We start from the raw sequence: 15,328 nt of genomic DNA on the forward strand, positions 1-15,328 counted from the left end.
TTTGTGCAATAATAGCAGCAGGAACAAGGTTGTGAAGAACGAAGGTGGAGGAGCAAACTCTGCATGGGGAGGGTGGGGTGGGCCTCCCAGGGGGACCTTAGCAGAGTCTTAGAGGAGCAAAGCTGGCAGATATTCCAGACAGACAGAGAAAACAGCTTCACAAAAACGTCATGGGTGAAGCTACCCAATGTGGGGTAGATAGGGTGACAGGATGTGGAAGGTACAAATGGGCTTCTGCCAGAGTCCAGAGCCCAAGGAGCCCCCTGACCCCACCCCTGGTTGCTTACACTCCAGCTTAAACTCCACACTCTAGGTTGGGGCTTTTCACATCATAAGAAGCTCCATAAACATTTAATCCAAATATCATTCTATAAAAACATGACTATCTTTAAAGCTGTAGTTTTTAAAGTCTAAATTTTTAACCCCAGGAGACTGCTGCAGCATTAATTTTTCTGCTACCAAAATAGTTAGCATTTGTGCAGAGATTGGAGTGAAGCTTCTCCTGCCAGTCTCTGGTAGCATTAGACCTTTTCTGATTCAATCCCAGGTGGGCCAGCAAGTGGACAAACAGAGCCTCTCATTTTCTGTAGACAGAAAGGCAAGTTATTTAGCCCTTTTAAAGGGGAAGTTGACAATATCTATCAAAAAATATTAATACATGCCTCAATCCAGCAAATTTACTTCTTGGAATACAGGCAACAGAAGTGCCCACATATATGCACAAAAATGTATGTAAAGAATGCCTATCACAGAATTGCAACAGAAAAACATTTGAAACAACTCAAATATCCACCAATAAGGGGTAGGATAAATTAGAGACATATAATGGAATACTGTTAATATGTAGGTGTTTAAAATGAAACAACAAAATTAAAACAAGTATCCTTGGCCAGGCGAAGTGGCTCATGCCTGTAATCCTAGCACTTTGGGAGGCCGAGGTGGGAGGATGATGTGAGGTCAGGAGTTCCAGACCAGCCTGGCCAACATGGCAAAACCCCGTCTCTACTAAAAATACAAAAACTAGCTGGGCATGGTGGCACGTGCCTGTAGTTCCAGCTGCTTGGGAGGCTGAGGCAGGAGAATCGCTTGAACCCAGGAGGCGGAGGTTGCAGTGAGCCAAGATCGCGCCACTGTACTCCAGCCTGGGTGACAGAGGGAGACTCTGTCTAAAAACAAACAAACAAAAACAAGTATCCTTGATCATATTCTCAAAGATAATCTAAATCATGTCAAAAAATTTTAAAGTAAGTTGTAGGATCTCATTTCTCTGAAATAAACAATTTATAGGTCGGGCGTGGTGGTTCACACCTGTAATCCCAGCGCTTTGGAAAGCCAAGGCGGGTGGATCACCTAAGGTCAGGAGTTCAAGACCAGCCTGACCAATATGGTGAAACCCCATCTCTACTAAAAATACAAAAATTAGCTGGGTGTGGTGGCTTGCACCTGTAACCCCAGCTACTTGGGAGGCTGAGGCACGAGAATTGCTTGAACCCAGAAAGCTGAGGTTGCAGTGAGCCAAGATCGCACCACTGCACTCCAGCCTGGCGACAGAGCAAGACTCCATCTCAATAAAAAAAAGAATTTTTTTTTGACAGAGTTTCGCTCTTGTTGCCCAGGCTGGAGTGCAATGGCGCGATCTCAGCTCACCACAACCTCCACCTCCGGGGTTCAAGAGACTCTCCTGACTCAGACTCCCGGAAAATGTATTTTAAACAAGGTATTAGGTGACGCACAAGCGCTTATGGGAATCAATGCCTTAACCTCTCCATGGTTTTTTTTTTCTCTGTAGAAAGCAGACAGAACATCACCTGCTTTAGGATTGTTGAGAGGATTAAGTATGTGAAGCTGATGCAGCCACAGTTGGGCTTCTCCTAAAATTGCTGTTTCTTTTCAACCTCTGCTCCTGGCTGGCACTGGCCAGCCCGCTTTGGGGTGGGGCAGGTGGAGAGAGGATGTGGGGCGTATGCGCCCTAAACTCCTGCAGAAAGTCATGCACCTCCTTTTTTCAGAGGGTGTTAGACTTCTGCTTTAGCACCTACCCGTATTCACAGGGAAGGCCAGTGAGATGGTGAATTTGCAGGGGACCACGTGGGGCACGTCGGAGCTGAAAGTGCTGGCAGGCTCAGATGAGGACTCGATGCTGCTGCATGGGCGGTCAGAGTCAGACTCCTGGGCCCTGGCCTTGGCCTTCAGGTGTTCCTCCACGTCACATTCGCTCCTGGACTGGTAAAAGCTGGTGATGGAGGAGATGGGCTCTATGCTTGCGGGGTCCTCTTCCCACTCCCAGGCATGTAGCGACATGCTGCAGAGCGCACTGCTGGCCGCCGGAGCTCCTGGCAGGGAGAAAGTGAAGGCTGTCCCCGCCTGTATTCCAGGGCTGCTCCAGGAGGTAAGACTGGCCTCCTGCAGGAGCACCCACCCTTCTCTTCCCTGCTTCCCCCGCCTGCTCCTAGATGAACGCCTGGGTTCCTTCACTGCCTGCCACACAGTCGGTACTCAATCGACTTAGAGAATGAATGGATGAAGGAACAACAGATAAGGGTGGCTGGCAGTAAGCACGACGACGAGCAACCCCGTTTCCTTCGCCTAACCAGGAGTCAGTCGCCGGGCTTCTGGAATGCCTGCCCCAGGTAAGCAGCTCCCGGGAGCCACTAGGCGGGAGACGGGGCGTCTGCTCGGGCAGGCCTGCTGCGCCTAAGCACAAGATGCGTTTGCTATTTGGGGAGAGGCAAACCAGGCCGGGGGCAGCACGTGCAGGAGCCTGGCGAGGTCGGGGAGGACAAGCCCTGCCCCCAAGACAGAACATGAATGTGCACTGGGTGCTGGGCTCGGGGCATCAGCTCAGGCCCATGGAGGCGGAACGCCGGGCAAACGCCAAGGAGGGAACACGCGTCGAGGCGAGGCGGGAAGAGTCCCAGGCTGCGGCGGCCGAGGTGGGGGCAGGGGTCGGGGTTCCCCTCCAGGTGCTGGCGGTACCTGCGAGCGGATGCGCTGGGCGGCAGCGGGGACTTGGACCGCGGCAGCAACTCCCGCACCGGATCCACAGCCACCTGGGCGAAGAGACTTCAAGACTGAGAGGAGCCTCCGCGGGTGCAGGGAGGGCCGCAGGCCCAGCCACTCAGCTCCGTTTGGCGGTTGCTAGGAGATGCGAGGGCGTGCGGCCTGGGGGCGGGGCTCCGCGGTGCGGGGCTTTCCCCCTCAGCCATTGTGCGCAGTCTGTCAAATAGCTACATCCAGGTTCAGAAACCAGCTGCCTTCATTCCTTCACTCATTCATTCACTCATTAAGGAGTTTCTACTCTCAACGTCAGCACCTACTATAAGCCTGGCCCTTGCCCGTACGATGGGGGGAGGGGTTGATGGCTCCTCCCTCCCTCTCCATAAGCTCCCACCTCCCATTCTTTAATAAAAGCAAAGGAAGCTGTGGGCTCTGCAAACTCCAGACCTCCCCACGATCCCTCATTAGATTCTCTGCTTCTGTCGCTGATGTCCTTAAAATAGCATGAGAATTCTGGTTAGTGATCATGAGCGCCAACTCAGAGATGAGAAAACAAAGCTTAGAGAGGTGAAGCGATTCGCCTGAGGTCACACAGCAAGTAGGGCGCAGCACTGTGTTGAAATCCGGACTGCCTGACTCCAAAGCCTCCGCTCATCTGCTAAACCACCCAAGCTGAGAGCCCTGGCTGCGGCTCCTAATGTAGAAGACCTCAGGACAGCAAGCGGTTGGGGCAGAGGGCTGGGGTAGGCTTCATGGAGCAAGTGAGCAAAGACAAATCTGGGGGGTGACTAGGCAGAGGCGGTGAAAGCAAGAGAAAGCATCCCAGGTAGAGGAACAGCATATGCAAAGGCCCATAGAGGTGAAAGGGCATGGCAAGTTTCAGGAATGGATGGCAAGGCTGTAGCAGTGTGCGGGGCCCATGGTACATAGCCCCACAGGGCAGGTTAGAGCACAGGACTATGGGCAATGGGGAGCCAAGGCAGGTCTTCTGTTGAGGGAGGGTACCCCGCTCCGGCAGTCATTTTGTTCAAGAGAATAGGAGCTGAGGCTACACACAAGCTTGGCTATTAAGAAAACTTTAGCTGAGTTGAGCTATGACCAACTTTGTGTCAAAGAGCAAAACTGTGGCAGAGCTGGGGCTGAGACCCAAGTCCTGAGCCTTCCAGTGCATGCCTCCCCAGACTGCTCTCAGGGCATGGGACAGCCCCTTTAATACTGGGTGCTCCAATACTCCTCGGGTTCAATCAGTCTGAAAAACAGCCTGAAGTACGGCTGTGAGGGAAAACACCAAATGGCAGTGGGCCCTGTGAGGAGGGGGTTCAAACTCTCAGCACAAGAACCGCAACCACCTTGCCCACACCCCACCTGCAGCAGCCTGGAGACTGCTGTCTATATGTCAGGAAGTGCTCAGGAGACACACGAAGGGCTGAAAGAATACAAAGTTACTCAGATACACCAGCCCCCAAAAGGGCCCTTTAACAAGGGCAGTTCAACACCACCACCACTCTTGGACAGACATCAGGCCTCCTGCTCCCCAGGTCCTACCCACTGGCCTGAGGCTGGTTTCCCTCCAAAGGTTCCTTGATCACATCACCACCTAGGACAGAGGCCAATCTCTCCCCAAGCTCAATAGTGAGAGGCCAGAGGTCTTGGACCAAGGGCCAATGTGCCATCCTGGATGTGCACTGGAAACACTTACATGTCAAAAATACAATTCTGAGGCTTCACTAAAGACCTGTGGAAGTGACTCTCCATGGGTGGAGCTTAGGAACCAGTGGCAGATTGTATTTTCCAAAGACAGCCACCTCAAAGGATCCCCTCTCACATAATCTTCCGGCAGGCATCGTGAGGTTCACATTCCTCCCACCCAGTTGGGGGGTCTAGTCTCCTTCTCTGGAAACTGGGCAGACCTCTGTGACTGGCTCAGTCAAAAGAGTGCAGAGGAAATGACACTATGTGATTTCTGAGGCCAGGTCATACAAATTCCATCTACCTCTGCCCTGTTCTTTTGAGGTTTAGTATTCATGCTAGGAATCCAGCTACCATGTTGTGAGGAAGCCCAAGCAGCCATGTGAAATGGCCACATGAAACTGTTGTGACCTCAACCCCCAGACATATGAGAGTGCAAGACTTCAAATGATCCCAGCCCTCAGTCTTTGAGCCACCCTGGCTGACATTGAGGAACAGAAACAAGCTGTCTCCATCATGAGAAACTGCAGATTTATAAGCAAATTGTTGCTCTCTTAAACCACTAAGTTTTGGGGTGATTTGTTGTGCAATAAATAATAGGAACGGGAGCCATATTTTTAAATTACCACCAAGATTGTATCGCACAACCAGAATATGGAACCACTGCCCTGAGAGAGATGGTGTCTGGGTCAAGACCTAGGGCATCACAGGATGAAGTGAGGGCAAAGGTGTGCCACCCACTACTCAGGTATGAGAGAGTGGTGGGTCTACAACCCTGCCTCAGTGAAGATGGCTTCAGGGCTGGCAGATCAGAAGCAAAGGAAAGGGGGCTTCTGTTTCAGTTATCTGTTACTGAGTAAAAACCATCCCCAAACTTAATGGCATCAAATAAACACTTGTTATTTCTCACCACTCCATACATCAGCTGGGTAGTTCTCTGCTGGCCTCGCCTGGGTCCTCCCTACGCTGTTGTTCTGAGGTATTTATTTCCAGACTTTTCTATGTATTTGGGCATGAAAGAACTTTTTGGAGTGATTGAAATCCACTGTAGTTCTCTATTGGTCCTCCCTACGCTGTGCTCAGCTGGAGGACCAACATGACTGGAAGCTGCCAGAAGTCCTCACTTGCATGTCTGGCAGTTGCTGTTGGCTCTCCATGGGCCCGCTGGTTCCCCTCCATGGGTTCCCCCGCCCCCAGTGGTACACCAGCTTCCTTCTATGTGGTGCCTCATCTCCCCATAGCCTGGCCTGGCTTCCTCAGATGGCATTCTCAGAGCAGGGATCCCAGAGGGCAAAGAAGAAGCTGCAAGGCCTCTTGGGACCTAGGCATGGAACCAGCACCATGTCACTCTGCTACATGCCATTAACCAAAGCAAGTCATGAGGCTAGCCCCACTTCAAGGGGATGAAGACATGGACTGTACCTCTGGTAAGCAGAGAGACAAGCATCCAGGGGTGGGAGGTGTTCAAGGTCACTGAACAATCCATCCCTGCTTCCTTACTCTGCCGGGTGGAGGGTTCCCAAGCTCCCAGGTTATGTAGAGGCCTTCCTGAAGCTATCCCAAGACTCTGGCAGCTGGAAGCATATTGGGAATCAGCTACATCCACCTTCTTCTTGCTCCTTCCCCATTTTTAACAGCTTTATTGAAGTATTTTTTATTTAATAAAATCCATCCATTTCAAGCATAGAATTCAATGATTTTCAGTAACTTTACCGAGTGGTGTAAATCATCATCATAAATTCATTTTAGAACATTTTCATCCCCCTTATAAGACTTCATGCACATTTATAATTAATCTCCGTTCCAACTCCCAGTCCTAGGCAACCATATCAACTTTCTGTTTCTAAAAATTTGCCTTTTCTAGACATTTCCTATAAATTGAGTCAGACACTATGTGTTCTGGCTTCGTGACTGGTTTCTTTCACCTACCGTTATGTTTCCGAGGTTTATTTATGTAGAGGCATGTGTCAGTATTTCATTCCTTTTCATGACTGAATAATATTCTATTGTACAGACAGACCACAGTTTGCCTATCCATTCATCAGTTAATGGGCATTTGGCTTGGGCATTTAGACATTTATGAACAATGTTGCTATGAACATTCCCACGCAAGTCTTTGTGTGGATGTGTTTTCATCTCTCTTGGGTCAATCTCTAGGAGTGGAAGAGTTGGGTCATATGGTCATTTTGTGATTAACTTCTTGAGAAACTGCCAAACTATCTTCCACAGGGGCTGCATCATTTTATGTTCCCATCAACAACATGAAGTTTCCTGTTTCTCCAAATTCTTGACAAGATTTATTGCCTGTTTTATTCACTACAGCTATTCTCATGAGTATAATATAGTATTTCATCATAGTTTTCATGTGCATTTCCCTAACAATTAAGAATACTGAGATTGTTTTATGTACATGTTGGCCATTTATACAACTTCTTTGGTGAAATGTCTGTTTGTATCTTCACCCACTTTTTGATTGGATTGTTTGTCTTCTTGTTACTGAGTTATAAGAGTTCATTGTAAATTCTGAATATAAGTCCTTTACGGGGCATATGTTTTACAAATATTTTCTCCTAGTCTCTTGTTTGTCATATTTTCTTAATAGTATCTTTTGAAGTGCAAATGTTTTGAACTTTGATGAAGGTCCAATTCATCATTTTTTTCTTTTTTGGGTCATGCATTTGGTGTTGTATCTAAGAAATCTTTGCCTAACAACAGGCCTGTTTTTAATAGAAGTAAAGCTTGGTGTCTGAACACTAAGCAAATCCACTAACCAAGACCCCTAAAAATCCAAAAGCTTTATGACACTGAAAATAATGGCCCAAGGACATTCCCAGACAGTTCTGGGTTCTGGATAGAATAACACAAGTTTCCAAAAAACAGTCTGACAATATCACAAGCTTATAAAATATGTATACTCCTTGGCCCAGTAATAAATCACTCAAGATATGGCGCAAACTGTTCACAGTATGGTTTTTGCTGACAAAAGCTGAAAACCACCTCAGTGGGCATCTGTGGGGGATGACAAAGCACCTTATAGTTCATCCCAAGGGAGCACAGAGCAGCCTCTGGAGCAGTGTCTGCAAAGAAACCACAGCCAAGCTGTTTACAAAGCTCAGTTCCTGTGCAAAGAAAGATCCCAATGGCACCCTTTCCACTGTGCTTTTCATGTCAAGTTGAATGAGCTACAATTTGCACACTGTAAAATTCAGACGTACACAGTCATGCAACCACTACACCATGAAGATAGAGTATTTCAATCACTCCAAAAAGTTCTTTCATGCCCAAATACATAGAAAAGTCTAGAAATAAATACATCAGAAATACACAGTGGTCCTCTCTTGGTGGCAGAATGGTGGATGATTTTTGCTTTTTAGCATTTTCCCGGACCTTTAAAAGACACTTTAAACAATATACTATTTGAAATGGCTCAAACAATACTGAACTGACTTCAGAAAATCATTTCTTTGCCACAGCCCTGACTCTCTCCCACACAGACACACGCCCATCCCCCCAGCTCATACAAAAGAACACAAGGAGACCTCTGAGTTTGCTCACTTTGAACCTTAAACAAAAACCTTGTGGATGCAACCAGAATTATTTCAGAGGTGCCTGGTAACACCGTGGGGCAGACAGACAGCCCTGACAGCAAACCATTATCAACCCTTACTTCCCTGAGCTGTAGGGGAGTGGAGGCCGGCAACGGCTCCCAGCAAGACATTTAAAAGCTTTCTTTTCAATATTGACTGGCCCAGGAAAGCTACTGTTCAAAGGATTCCTTCACCAGCTGCAGGGATTGGGGGTGGGGAGGGTGTTGCACTCTTGCCTGGGCTACCAGCTCTCAGCGCTGACATGAAATAAAATCAGGTTCTTTTTTTTTTTTTTTTGAGACGAAGTCTCGCTCTGTCGCCCAGGCTGGAGTGCAATGGCAGGATCTCAGCTTACTGCAACCTCTGCCTCCTGGGTTCAAGCGATTCATCTGCCTCAGCCTCCCGAGTAACTGGGATTACAGGTGCCTGCCACCACACTCAGCTAACTTTTTGTATTTTTAGTAGAGACGGGGTTTCACTAGGTTGTCCAGGCTGTTCTCAAACTCTTGACCTCAGGCAATCCACCTGCCTTGGCCTCCCAAAGTGCTGGGATTACAGGCGTGAGCCACCGCGCCCAGCCAAGAAAAAGAAACACATGAGAACATCTTATCAAAAGGGAAATACTGCAGTGTCTCCCATTTGCAGAAAGAACCACTGAATCCACTTATGAATCCCTCCATCTTCTTCTGTGCACTCACATACACATGTCCCAGTAGAAAATACTTAGAATTGTTTTGGGTGTTTTTGTTCTTGTTACGTAAGCATCAGTGTTGCACATAATCAGCTTGTGCCTTGCTGTGTCCGCTCATCCTCGTTTGCTGAGTCCTAGCTGATCTGATGGACAGCGGGTTGTCTCCAGTTTCTCACTGTAATAAACAATGATGCAGTGAACATCCTGTGCACAGTGGCTTTCTAAGGTGGAAGCCAAGAAGTGGACGTGATGTAAAAACTTTGTCAAATTGCCATTACTTTTATAATTAAAAACAAACCTAAAAGAGTATGTCCAAAATGCTTGGGAAGAAGCCTCTAACTCCTTCCCAGCAGATACGTACTCTGGGCAAAGCCTTCAAGAACAAGTACGAATTTGCCAAATGGACAAAGTGCTGATTCTGGGATACTGTGGCAGAGGAGACAGAATGCTACCGCTTTTCAAACGGCAAGATTTTACATTTAAACTCAGAGTTATCCCCAAGGCAAGATTCTGTCTCTGTTACAGCTAGAAACAGCTCAAGAGTCTGCCTCTTGCCCCAACGTGGCTGGATACCGTGGCTAGATAACCGTTCCCGGTGCAGGTAACGGGTGGACAATATCACAATATCACTGCACCCCTCTCGTGAAAAAGAAAGGGAACACAGTCTAGCACTCACCAGAGAAGCAGGTTTTTCTTCATCTTCCAGAAATGTGTTCTAAAACGCCAGAAAAAACATCAGCCAATCATCGACCTGTTAACCTAACCGCAGCTCAGAGATGGAACTCGGATCCCATTGCCAAGTCAGCACCCGCAGGCACAAAGGTGGCAGGGCCGGGAGACACCACTTTCCCGAGAGTCCTATCCCCACCCCCAACAGGGATCGGGAGAGAGCAGTTAGCACAGGGCTCGACTCAGATCGGCTTCTCACCAGCGGGGTGCCCCTAACCTAGACCCCTTGCCTCTCCAAGCCTGTTTCCCTCTCTTTCCCAGTTACTACTTGGGGCTCTTTGCACGGTCTATACTGGCACAAGAAGTGGGTTCGGAAACCCAGTAGCTGAATTTAAGCGGAGGGGAGGCTTTTCCGCACCTACGGCTGCAGGGCGGCGAGAGCGGGCTTGCCAGGCAACCCTCGAAAGGACTTCCGGGGAGAGGGGGAAGAGTGACGCTTGGGTGTGGGGGCACATCCCCAGCAACCAGACGAGGCCGCCACCCCCAAGGCCCTCCTGGGCTTCGGATCCCGCGCCAACCCCTCGCCCAGGTCTCGGGGCGAACTCTCCGTGCCAGGCGGGCGGGGCAGAGAGAGGAGGGAGGAGGGAGTTGAGAGTGGACGACCGGGAGTGGGAGGAAAAGCGCAGACGCCAGGAACGCCCCGGGAGTGAGGAGAGGAGAGCGCGGGAGTCACGCGGAGAAGCCAGACCCGGACGCCGACCGGGCACTGGTGGCGCTGCGGAGGTCCCGGGGGTTCCTGGATCCCCTACCGCAGGCCCCTCCAAAGCAACTGGGGTAAACCAGACGCACTGTGAGGCCAGCGCAGCTGCTGGACACGATCCCCGGCGCCGCTCCAACCAGACCGCTACCGCTAAGCCCCTCCTTTCGAGAAACTCTGGGGCCGCCCCTGGAAGTGGCGGGGCGAAGGGACCGGAGGAGGGACCGAAGGAGCGAGGCGCGCGGCGCAGCGATGGAGCCGGGCAGCGCGGGCGCGGAGGCCGGCATGGAGGGTGCGGCAGGTGACCCGTACCGGCGACCTGCGCGGCGCACGCAGTGGCTGCTGAGCGCCCTGGCGCACCACTATGGGCTGGACCGCGGCGTGGAGAACGAGATTGTGGTGCTGGCCACCGGCCTGGACCAGTACCTGCAGGAGGTCTTCCACCACCTGGACTGCCGCGGCGCCGGTCGCCTGCCCCGCGCCGACTTCCGCGCGCTCTGCGCTGTGCTGGGGCTGCGCGCGGAGGGGGCCACCGCGGCCGGGGAGGCAGCAGGAGACGCGAACTCCAGCGATGTGACCGCCGGGGATGCGGCCGCTGAGTTGGCCGCGGACGGGGACTCAGATACCGACGAAGAGGCGCGCCTGGCGCTGCGCGCCGAGCCGCCGGAGCTCACCTTCCGCCAGTTCCACGCGCGCCTCTGCGGCTACTTCGGCACCCATGCGGGCCCCCGGCTGCCCCGCGGCGCTCTCAGCGAGCACATCGAGACGCAGATCCGCCTGCGCCGTCCGCGCCGCCGCCGCCCCCCGCCCTGCGCCCCTGGCCCCGACAGCGGTCCCGACTGTGAGCGCGTTGCGCGGCTGGAGGAGGAGAATAGCAGCTTGCGCGAGTTGGTGGAGGACCTGCGCGCCGCGCTGCAGAGCAGTGATGCGCGCTGCCTAGCACTGCAGGTGCGCGCCGGCCACGAAGGGAGGGTGGTAACGCCCGGGAGAGGGCTCGAACTAAAAGCTGGCTGGCTGCGGAGCCCGACGGGACAGAGGCAGAGGAAGGGGAGACAGAGGGCAGCCCTACACCATCCCACCCCGCCTCATACCACTTGCATTCTGTCCCTGTTCCTCCTCATTCCACTCCTGTCCCCAACCCTATTCTTACCATCTATTCCACTCCTGAAAACCCCAGTCACACTCAGACAGCCATACCCCACTTTTCTGCTCCACCCCCACATCATCGCGTCTTGCCCCTTCTAACCCAGGAATTGCACCTGTCTGGGTAGTCTCACATATTCCCTTTCAACAAGCATCTTTCTCTCTCCTTCCTGCCAGGCTTCTGGGAGGTTTAGGAGACGGAAGTGTGAAGAAAGCCCTGTCCTCACCTTTAGGGATCTCCCTGCCTCCTGGGGTAGACTGACAGCTCCTTCTGTCAATCAGTAAAGACTTATGGGGCTCCCTGTGGGAGAAACGGAGACAAGTGAGAAATAGACAGTGTGACTCACACTGTGAATCAGGCACTCACGGGCCACCAAGTGCCTGCGGGAACCAGACCCGCTCTGGGCTATTGAGAAGAAACCATGGGGTGAGATAGGGACCCAGCCTTAGCATCTGGGAGCCGTCGACAAACACTTAAGCACTGTGCCAGCCGTGCGCCAAGGGCAGTGCTGGGCCGCAGGGGTCAGAGGAGGAAAGGAACAGCCGCTACCCCAGGCGACAACAGGCCAGGAAGAAACTGACGTTATATGACCCCGCCTTAGCTCAGGACACTGCAGAGTGCAGGGAAGTGGCAAGGTGTGGTTTTCAGTGTCGGTGTGCCTGGAAGCCAGGGTGGAGGCGGGAAAGTACTCCCCTGATGTGGAATCCCAAGTAACGTACGGGGAGCCATGGGATGCTCCTGAAAGGTCTTCCGGCATTTCTCATGCTTGGGTATTTATTGAGCACCTACCATGTGCCAGATTTGCTTTAGGCTCTGGGACCACACCAGTAAAGACAGACAGAAACCGCCCTCAAAGAGCCTCTAGTGAGCAGGCACGGGGAGGGCTGGAAATGCCACTGGGGGGAGTCTAGGAGATGAGGAACCGCCATCCGGCAGGCTGAACGCCGCCAACACAGGAGTAGGCCGAGAAGAGTCGCGAGGTTGGTACCACAGAGGGAACAGAATACAGGCGTCGTGTCTCAGTTTCCTTCATCAGTGAAAAAACGTTGGAGGGTGAGGGGCGAGGAGGAATCATTAGAGCTCGGGCCTCCCTGGGGATGTGCCTAGGGTTAAAGGAGCTCGGACGCACCGGACCTAAGGGCCTGGCATCCGGAAGCAGACGGCGCAAGAAACGTGCTCACGCGCTTCTGGGTGCAGACGAATGGGACCGCCGTCGTGGCGGGCGTTCGTCTGGTGCATCTGGCTGGAGCACTTACCCCCTGCCCCTGCTGCCCTGTCTCCGCAGGTCGGGCTCTGGAAGAGCCAGGCGAGCACTCACGAGACGGGGCACGGCGGGCCGGAGGCTGCGGTGCGGGAGCTGCGGCAGGCGCAGGGCGCCCTGGCTGCGGCGGAGGCCCGCGCTGGGCGGCTGCGCCGTGGCCAGGCCGAGGTGCGGCGGCGCGCGGAGGAGGCCCGGCAGGTGGTGCTACGCAGCCTGCACCGCGTGCGAGAGCTCGAGGCGCTGGCGCGACAGGTGCCCGGCTTGCAGCGCTGGGTGCGGCGGCTGGAGGCGGAGGTGCAACGCTACAGGTGAGCGGGGGTGCGTGCCCTGGGCCCAAGTGCCCCAATTCGGCTCCCATTTTCCCAGACTTCGGGTGTGCAATCCCCCTCCCACGCGCTCTCGTGTTACGCAGTTTCTCCATGCGTTTATTCATGTATTCTTTCATTCCTGTGTCAGTTCTCCATTTCTTAAGTTATAAGTCTACTCCATTGCTTGCTCTGCAACCATCTGCCCACCCATCCATTTATCCATCCATCTGTCCATCCACTCACCCACCCCACCCACCCACCCATCCATCCATCCATCCATCCATTTGTCCATCCACTCACCCACCCCACCCACCCATCCATCCACTCACCCATCCATCCCCACCTATCCACTCACCTACCCACCCATCCATCCATCTATTCATCCATCCATCCACTCACTCACCCACCCATCCACCTGCCCACCCATCCATCATCCATCCATCCCCCCACCCACCCAGCCAGCCAGCCGTCCATCCATCCTCCTGTTCACCCATAAACACCCTCTATTTGTTTATCATAGATTGCAGTTGAATGTGCTCATTCTTATTTGTTCCTGGATTCGATCATAATGATAATAGCTTACAGTTACTAAGCACTTGCTGTTTGCCAGGCCTTGAGCTAAGTACTTTATGTGGCTTAACTCGTTTAAGCCTCACAGCTGCCCTGTGAGGTGGGTACTGCTATGTTTCCACTCTGTAGATGAGGAAACAGGTGTATAATGACTGCCTGTGCTAGCTCCACCAGGGCAGGAAGCTGGACTTGGGACCCAGGTTCAAATCTTGGCAGGGCTTTTGGCAGATGTGTGAGTGTGGGCAAGTCACCACCCCTCACAGACCCTGCTTCCTCTTGGGTAGAACACAGATTGGTTTCCCTGCCTGCGGGAGTGGCTGTGAAGAGGCCATGAGGTCCTGCCTGGCACATGGTAGATGCTTGGTAGACAGAGCCTTTCTCCCTTTCAAATCACAAATCACCCCTGCCTGCTGGCCGGCCTGACTACACATTTGCTGAGCACTTTCTGTGTGCCAGGGGCCATCCCAGGCATCAGGGATGCGACCACGTGACTAGGACAGACTGAATTCCCTGCCCTGAGCAGCCACCTGTGAGCAGGTGAGACCTTCACAGGAACAGATGCATGGCAGCAGGCAGGATGTGGGGGACACTCATCAGCCTGCCCCCAAAGAAGTGACACTTGAGGATAGGATGTTACCGGCCCAGATGGAGAGAGGAGAAGAGAGAACATTCTAGAAAATTGGAACGGTACGGGCAAAGCCCTAGGGCAGAAGGCACCATTCAAAAACTAAAAGGAGGCCAGAGTGGCTGGAGGGGTAGAGCTGAAGAGAGGCCCATTTAGGGCCTGGAAGGTGGCAGCAAGGATTTCAGTTTTTCCCTTAAGAGAAAGAACATGAAACCATGGAAAAGTTTTAAATAAGGAGGTGACAGAAGCAGATTTCAATAAAAAGTTACCCTGGCTACAGTGTGACAAAGAGATGGGCAGATGGGGAGAGCAGGAGACAGTGCAGAGCCCAGTGAGGGGCTCCTGCCATCCCTGATCCTGAGAGGAAGGTGGTCTAGCCCAGGCTGGGGGTGGAGCAGCCAGAAGGGGTGGCCTTGAACCTACTGGACATCTGAGGAGCTCACAGCTGGGAGATGGTAAGGCATGGGGCTAGAGGGAGGCCTCCAAAGAGGCAGACTCTGGGCCAGCCTCTGCAGCACGCAGTGTTTGGAGAGCCACTTCCTGTTTGCATAGCTGATGGCTAAAGAGCAGGGCTGGTTGGCTTGAGGCCCACATCCAGTCTTGGAACTTTATCCAAGAGGAGAAATAAAGGAGCTCTTCTTTGTTTATTTCTGAAATCACAACTAGTCCTCTATAGCAGAATGCTACAAGTGACTACAAACATTGACATAGCCCTTCACAATAGAAAAAGTGGATTCATAGCCAATGCACCATTTAGTCCCCATAAGATTGTACAAAGTAGACGTTTTATCCCCAGTTTACAGATTGTGAGAAATGAGGCACTGAGAAGTTAAATAACATACCCAAGGCCACACAGCCAGAAAGTAGGAAAGTCAAATCAGCCTGGCCCCACTGCCTGTGTGCTTTGATTCACGGTTACACGATGGCTGCTGTGCCTCCAGACCTTGCATCTGCTGATCGGGCATAAGAAGAAACCTGCAAGGCTAGTCCTGTTAGTCAGTCCCAAACAAAACTGGGGTTCTGTTTTTTG

The 15,328-nt window shown here is 52.3% G+C and overlaps 2 protein-coding genes across 8 annotated transcripts in view; one reads left to right on the forward strand and one right to left on the reverse strand.

The window, feature by feature from the left end:
* Positions 1-11,166, reverse strand: part of CFAP92 (cilia and flagella associated protein 92 (putative)) — an 80,136-nt gene extending 68,970 nt beyond the window's left edge. For 2 of the 6 annotated variants that reach the window (XM_054482141.1, XM_054482142.2), the window contains exons 1-2: positions 2,977-3,118; positions 2,040-2,333 (exon numbers count right to left, since the gene is read on the reverse strand). In XM_054482141.1, coding sequence (XP_054338116.1) covers positions 2,040-2,301 — 262 coding nt within the window. In that variant the 5' untranslated portion in view covers positions 2,302-2,333; positions 2,977-3,118. Of the gene's footprint in view, positions 1-2,035; positions 2,334-2,976; positions 3,119-11,064 lie in introns of those variants that run through there. The other 4 variants (XM_063662611.1, XM_063662610.1, XM_054482144.1 and 1 more) reach the window with 2 other exon arrangements.
* Positions 9,130-15,328, forward strand: part of EFCC1 (EF-hand and coiled-coil domain containing 1) — a 40,806-nt gene continuing 34,607 nt past the window's right edge. For both annotated transcript variants that reach the window (XM_054482149.2, XM_054482150.2), the window contains exons 1-2: positions 9,130-11,338; positions 12,820-13,103. In XM_054482149.2, coding sequence (XP_054338124.1) covers positions 10,643-11,338; positions 12,820-13,103 — 980 coding nt within the window. In that variant the 5' untranslated portion in view covers positions 9,130-10,642. The remainder of the gene's footprint in view (positions 11,339-12,819; positions 13,104-15,328) is intronic.

This window comes from Pongo pygmaeus, chromosome 2 (genome assembly GCF_028885625.2).
Source record: "Pongo pygmaeus isolate AG05252 chromosome 2, NHGRI_mPonPyg2-v2.0_pri, whole genome shotgun sequence".
Lineage (NCBI taxonomy): Eukaryota > Metazoa > Chordata > Mammalia > Primates > Hominidae > Pongo > Pongo pygmaeus.